This window comes from Gavialis gangeticus, unplaced genomic scaffold (genome assembly GCF_001723915.1).
Source record: "Gavialis gangeticus isolate Ggan-Ray unplaced genomic scaffold, GavGan_comp1, whole genome shotgun sequence".
In the NCBI taxonomy this organism is placed as follows: domain Eukaryota; kingdom Metazoa; phylum Chordata; order Crocodylia; family Gavialidae; genus Gavialis; species Gavialis gangeticus.
In genome coordinates, this window is record NW_017729032.1 from 4915864 (window position 1) to 4922202 (window position 6339).

The 6339-nt window shown below is 43.8% G+C and overlaps 1 protein-coding gene across 5 annotated transcripts in view; it reads right to left on the reverse strand.

The window, feature by feature from the left end:
* Window positions 1–6339, reverse strand: part of INTS4 (integrator complex subunit 4) — a 92132-nt gene that overhangs the window by 73751 nt on the left and 12042 nt on the right. For all 5 annotated transcript variants that reach the window (XR_002098951.1, XM_019524785.1, XM_019524784.1 and 2 more), the window contains 2 exons: window positions 5900–6017; window positions 3770–3876 (listed from right to left, as the gene is read on the reverse strand). Coding sequence is in view for 4 of the 5 variants with exons in the window: in XM_019524785.1 (XP_019380330.1) it covers window positions 3770–3876; window positions 5900–6017 (225 nt within the window). In the remaining variant the exon portion in view is untranslated. The remainder of the gene's footprint in view (window positions 1–3769; window positions 3877–5899; window positions 6018–6339) is intronic.

Here is a 6339-nt window from a genome sequence, read left to right on the forward strand (position 1 = left end):
GGGGGGGGGGGGGGGGTTTGAGATGGGGGTCGGAAGATTTCACAGATATTAGGGCTGGAAAGGACCTTGGAAAGTCATCGAGTCCAGCCCCCTACCCCAGGGGCACGAAGTCAGGAGGGGTCATAGGATCCCAGCAAAATAAATAAATAAATAAATAAATCCAGATTTCTCCCCCAGATACTGGTGGTCACCCCTGATAAACTTATAGGTAGCCACCAGATCACCGAGCCTGCGCTTTTCCAGGCTGAAGAGTCCCATGGCTCTCAGCCTCTTGTCATAAGGTCTGTTTTCCTGACCTCTTATCATGCGCGTGGCTCTTCTCTGGACTCTCTCAAGCTTCTCCACATCATTTTTGAGTTGTGGAGCCCAAAACTGGATGCAGTACTCCAGTAACTTCCCTGCAAATATTGGATCCTTAGCAGTTTTTCCTAAATGCCTCCTCCAACTATGCAGAGAAAGTGTTATTGGACATAAAACTTCTGTACATAAATTTAAACAAAAAAACTACATTGTCTGCCTAGAGAGTTGCTTTCTTCAAGAGTTAAAACAGACTCACATAGCAATATTTTTAAAACAAGTATCCCAGTTATGCCTGCAAAATCCTGCTCAAGCAGCACACGCCAAATGAGCAACTACTCATGCAGCAATGATACTCGACACATACAAATATCATCCCCACATTAGACTGACACTTTTATTCCCAACAGATTGCCTAGTTCCCAGCCTGTAGTCACACCCTATCAGTCTCTGAGTTTATGTTACCATAATTTATCTTAAAATATATTTTCAAGTTTATTAGCGCTAACAAGAATTTGCATCTTGCAACAAATTCACTTAAAACTCCAGTTGACTCAGGACAAGACAGAGATGAAACCATTGCAGATATAGCTAGTACCCTAATAGAATATTCAAAGAGAAAATCCTCCAGAGATAAATTCTCAAGCAGTAAACATAATTAGGCACTATTTTGCCAATCTTCCATATCAATGAAATATACCATTATTAAATCCCATTAATGCATTATTTAAAAAAATCTTTTATTACAATACTATTTCCTCTTAGATATCCTCCCCCACAAAATATTTCAAGAGAGGATTCATAGCAAGACAAGTATTAAAAGGCATATTTTAAAACATAACTAAAAGAAACAGCTCAATGACTCGTTAATCTTTATAATGAAAAATAATATGCAACAGTTCACTCTGATTTTTATTCAAGGTGGCCTATTCCCCATAGAGTGTACTTCAAGGATACAGTTGTAACAATTGTTGAGTATGGTCAAGGTTTGATTTTTCAAAGTAAACAGAGAAAAATTAGACAAACTTAAATAAAAAAGTTTGCAAAGGAATGCTCCACCAGTGATGCAAATTAATGTCAGTAAAGAGTATGTATGAACTTTGCATTTATTCATTTCTTATACCCTTTTTGTAGAGGTGCACTGACATCTGGCCTAGTGGGGTGTGTGCTGACCCTGGGGCCAAACAGTTGCAAGTTCAAGCCTGGGTGTGCGCCCAGACTCCCAGCTGGACCCCCATTTCCAGGAGCTGTTTTAATTTACTTTATGGTTAGGGCTGCCAGGCTCTGGAATGGACTTCCAAGGGAGGTGTGCTCTCTCCTACTTTGGGGGTCTTCAAGAGAAGGCTAGATAGATATTTAACTGGGGTGTTATAAGCCCAGCACTCGTTCCTGCCTAGGACGGCGGTTGGACCTAATGATCTGTTTAGGTTACTTCCGACCCTAAGCACTATGAAACTATCATGGTCCATATTGGATTGGCATCAATAAAGGAAAAAATTGATATTATCAGCAATCAGCTTTTTTTGGCCAGTGTAGCTGATAATTGCCACTAATAAATGCTGTGTGAATGCGCCCAGCTGCAGCACGCGCCCAGTCAGGAATGCAGTCTGGCAGCTTGGAGAGCAGCATCTGGCCGGTAAGTCTGTGGGAAGAAGAGGCGTGGGGGAAGGGGATGGGGGGAGGCAAGAAGACTGAGGCCTCTGTGGTGAGAGAGGGAGTGTGGCTGAGGCAGAGGCAGGCTCTGCCCGCCCTCACCCTGTGCATAAATCCGGGGGGGCGGCACATGCTCTCCATACCTCCCCTGGGGACACGCAGCAGCAGGAGCTGCCCACCCTGCAGCATCCCCTCCCCACCCACTGGACAATCCACCCGCAGCACCATCCTGCACCCTATCCAGGCAGCGCCTGCTCCTGCCCCACTCCCTCCTTCACAGTGGGGACCTTAATCTGCCCCACCACCAGACTTACCAGCTGGCCGTTGCTCTCCAAGCTGCTGGGCTGCAAATCAACAATCAGATCAGTATCAGCCAATATGGCTGGTTAATAATTGGCCAAAAGAATCTTTATCAGTGCTTCCCTAACCTTTTTGAAATAAAGAGGCAGCCCTAAACTTTGGCGATCTGGATCTATCATCAACAGCATGAACTGTAGGTCTCTGGGGAAAAAAAAGTTAAAATGTTTCCACCACTTGGGCACTTCATACTTCACCTAAACTAGCCTCCTACAGGGATAAGCTTAACAATTTTTGTAAAAGTACCCTGAGAGATGCACACGTGTCTGGAGGTGGAAAGTTTAAAAATAAACAACCAAAAAACTATTATATGTGAACATAAGTCTGTAGATTAAGGTCACATATCTGCGATTTGGGACTTGCATCATCACATTATTCGTATTGTGACATTTTGGTGTACTCTTTTTTTTTAAATCACCATTGCAAGATGTCCAAAGTTGCAGATGATTAAATTTAGGGTCAACTTCCCCTTCCAAATCATAAAAAATTAGGGTTGGAAGGGACCCCAACCAGATCATTCCAGCCAAGGCTTTGTCTAGCCAGGTCTTAAAAACCTCCAAGGACGGAAAGTTGACAACCTCTGGGTAACCTATTCCAGTGTTTTACTATCCTGCTCATGAGAAAAATCTTCCTAATATCTAACCTAAACTTCCCTTGCTGCAACCCGAGACTGTTGCTCCTCTGTCATCTGCCACCACTGAGAACAGTCCAGCTCCATCCTCTTTTGAACCCCTCTTCAGGTAGTTGAAGGCTGCTATTAAATTCCCTCAATCTTTTCTTCTCCAGACTAAATAAGCCCATATCCCTCAGCCTCTCCTCACAAGTCATGTGCCCTGGTCCCCTCACCATTTTCACTGCCCTCCACTGGATTCTCTCCAATTTGCGCACATCCTTTCTGTAGTGGGGGGCCCAAAACTGAACGCAGATGTGGCCTCTCCAATGCAGAATAGAGCAGAATAATCACTTCCCTTGACCTACTGGTGACACACCTACCAATGCAGCCCAGGATGCCATTAGCCTTCTTGGCAACAAGGACACATTGTTGGCTTATATTCATCTTATTGCCCACTGTAACCCCCAGGTCCTTTTCTGCAGAGCTGCTGCCCAGCCAGTCAGCCCCCAGCCTCTACCAGTGCATGAGATTGTTCCGTCCTAAGTGCAGGACTTTGCACTTGTTTTTGTTGAACTTCATGAGATTTCTTTTGGCCCAATCCTCCAATTTGTCTAGGTCACTCTGAATCCTAGCCCTACCCTCCAGTGTATTTACTACTCCCCCAAGCTTGGTGTCATCTGTAAACTCGCTGAGGGTACACTCTATACCATCTTCCAGGTTGTTGATGAAGATACTAAACAAAATAAGTTGCTTGCAACTTCCTGTGATCGCAACAGGAGTTGTATCAATATAAAGATGCAGAATTTTGACTTTACTGCATGTTTACTACTACTAGTAAGATTATATTACCTTGCAGGCTACATCTACCAGTCTCATTCTGACAGCTGCATTCTCTGTGAGTTTAGTTCCAATCACCAGCAGCGTGTCCAGCAGCTGAGCAAGAACTTGGTGGGACTCTGTAAAACAAAACCATGAAAGGCTCCCATATCCACTGAACTCATAAGTTTGGAGAGATTTGCAAGTATTTTACTTACTTGCAAATAAGGGGAAAGCTCTGCCCAGCTGGGCAAGTAAGTACTATACTTATGTATATATATATTTGCAAGTAAGTATTAAACTTACTTATTTGCAAGTAAAGCAAATACACTGGAGTGTATTTACATTAAAGATGATCTCTTAAAATGACAGGATCAAGGCAAGTAGGACTGGAAGGGACCTCACAAAGTCATCTAGTCCAGCCCCCTGCTCAAGGCAAACGACTAAAATCATCCCAGCCAAGTGTCTGCCCAACCTACTCTTAAAAACTTCTAGGGATGGAGATTCTACAACTTCTCTAGGTTGCTTGTTCTAATGCTTGACCACCTTTATATTCAGAAAGGTCCTCCTAATCGCTAATGTACATTTCCTCCACTGCAGCTTGAGGCTGTTGCTCATATTCCTGTCCCCTATAGCCACAGAGAAAAGCCCATCTCTATTCCCTCTATAATTGCACTTCATGTATTTGAAGACTGTTATCAAATCCCCCCTCAATTTTCTCTTCTTCAGACTAAATAACCCTAGTTTTTCAAGTTTTCCTTGTATATGTCTTGCTTCCCAGGCCTCTAGTCATTTTTGTCACTCTTCTCTGGACTCTTTCCAAACTTAAAGTATGGGGTCCAAATCTGGACACAGTACTGCAAGCGAGGCCTTAGCAGGGCTGAACAGAATGAAATAATCACTTCCTTTGATTTGCAAGCAACTCTTGCAATATGACCCCGTATACTGTTGGTCTTTTTGCAACAAAAGCACGGTTGTCTCATATTCGACTTATGTTCTGCTGTAATCCCAGGTCCTTCCCTGTATTACTACAGCCTAGATTGAGGAATGCCTGTTTATATTTATGTATGCAATTATTTGTTCTTGCTGAAACCTCATCTGGTTCTGGACCCTAACCCTACCCTCCAGTGCCTCCAACTCAACACAACATTGTGTCATCTGCGAAGTTGCTAAGCATGTACTCAATTCCATGACGCAAATTATTAATGTATTTGGGGGGAAGCGGGGGAATTTTCCAAATTATTTAATCCCAATGATTGGCAATGGGACTCGTGCTCTCAAATCAGTTTCTTGCTTTTTGAAAGCTTTCCTCTATGGTTTTTAGTTAGCACCCCCAGGGAGATGGAAGCCTTTTAAAATTAAGTAGATTTTTCATAGCTACTTAAGTGGATAATTTGGGCTTTGTTCACTATTCTCAGAACAATGTTGTGGACTGACGCTCCTGTGTAACTTGACAACTAATTTCTGATATTTTATTCTGTAACGAGGTAAGAAAATACTCTATTTACAAACAAGATTGTTGCTTAAAAAGTGAACCTTGAGAACACAGTGGCTCTCACCCTGTGCTGTTACAGCAAAAGACACCTCTCCCTTACTATTTGCATCTCTAGCATGAAGTTATATAAAAAGAAAGTAGTGCTGAATCGTTTGCTTGTCCTGAGAACGTGATAATAAGGTTTTCCTCTATCTATAGCAGTGGTGCTCAACGATTCTTGCTGGAGGGCTGGATGTGCAGTGCCCCACCCAGCCATGGGCCAGATCTAGCCTGTAGTCCCAGTTTAGCTGCCGGGGTGGTTGCAACAGGGCCCCAACCCAGTTGCAAGGGGGGAGAGGATCTGGCCCAGCCCCAACCAGGCCATACAGTTTGGGGTTGGGAGGGTGGCCACAGTAATGGCCACTTCTCCTCTGCTGCCAAGTTTCCTGGCCTGTGGGAAGCCCTGCAGACCAGATGCAGTGGTTCCACAGGTCACATTTGTTGAACATCCCTATCTATGAAATAGAGAATAGGATGGAGTGGAGGAGGAAGTTTTCCATCCAACAATAATCCTCACTCACACACTCCTGCTCTTTGTGCTCACGTAGGAGTCCTGATGCCATTTCACATGTATAAATATTAGAGGATTTTCACTGGATCCCCAACACAATTTGAGAAGTACAACTTACTTTCATTTTGAAGCGCATTAATGGCATCATCCATAATGCAATCTGGAGAGAATCCTGCCGTTTTTGATAGCAAGCCCAGCAAGGAAGCAATCTTTAATCTTACAGAGGTATCATTCTCCTGAGATGAAAGAAACAAGTTACGCAGTGCATAAACTGAAGACCATAATGTAGAGAAACAGATTAAGACCCACATACAGTGCATCACTGACCATAGTTTCATAGTTAGTAAGGTCAGAAGGGACCTGAGCAGATCATCAAGTCCGACCCCCTGACATGGCAGGAAGAGTACTGGGGTCAAATGACCCCAGCAAGGTGGTCATCTAGTCTCCTCTTAAAGACCCCCAGGATAGGAGCCAGCACCACTTCTCTTGGAAGTTGGTTCCAGATCCTAGCCACCCTGACCGTGAAGTAGCACCTCCTGATGTCTAGCCTAAATCTAC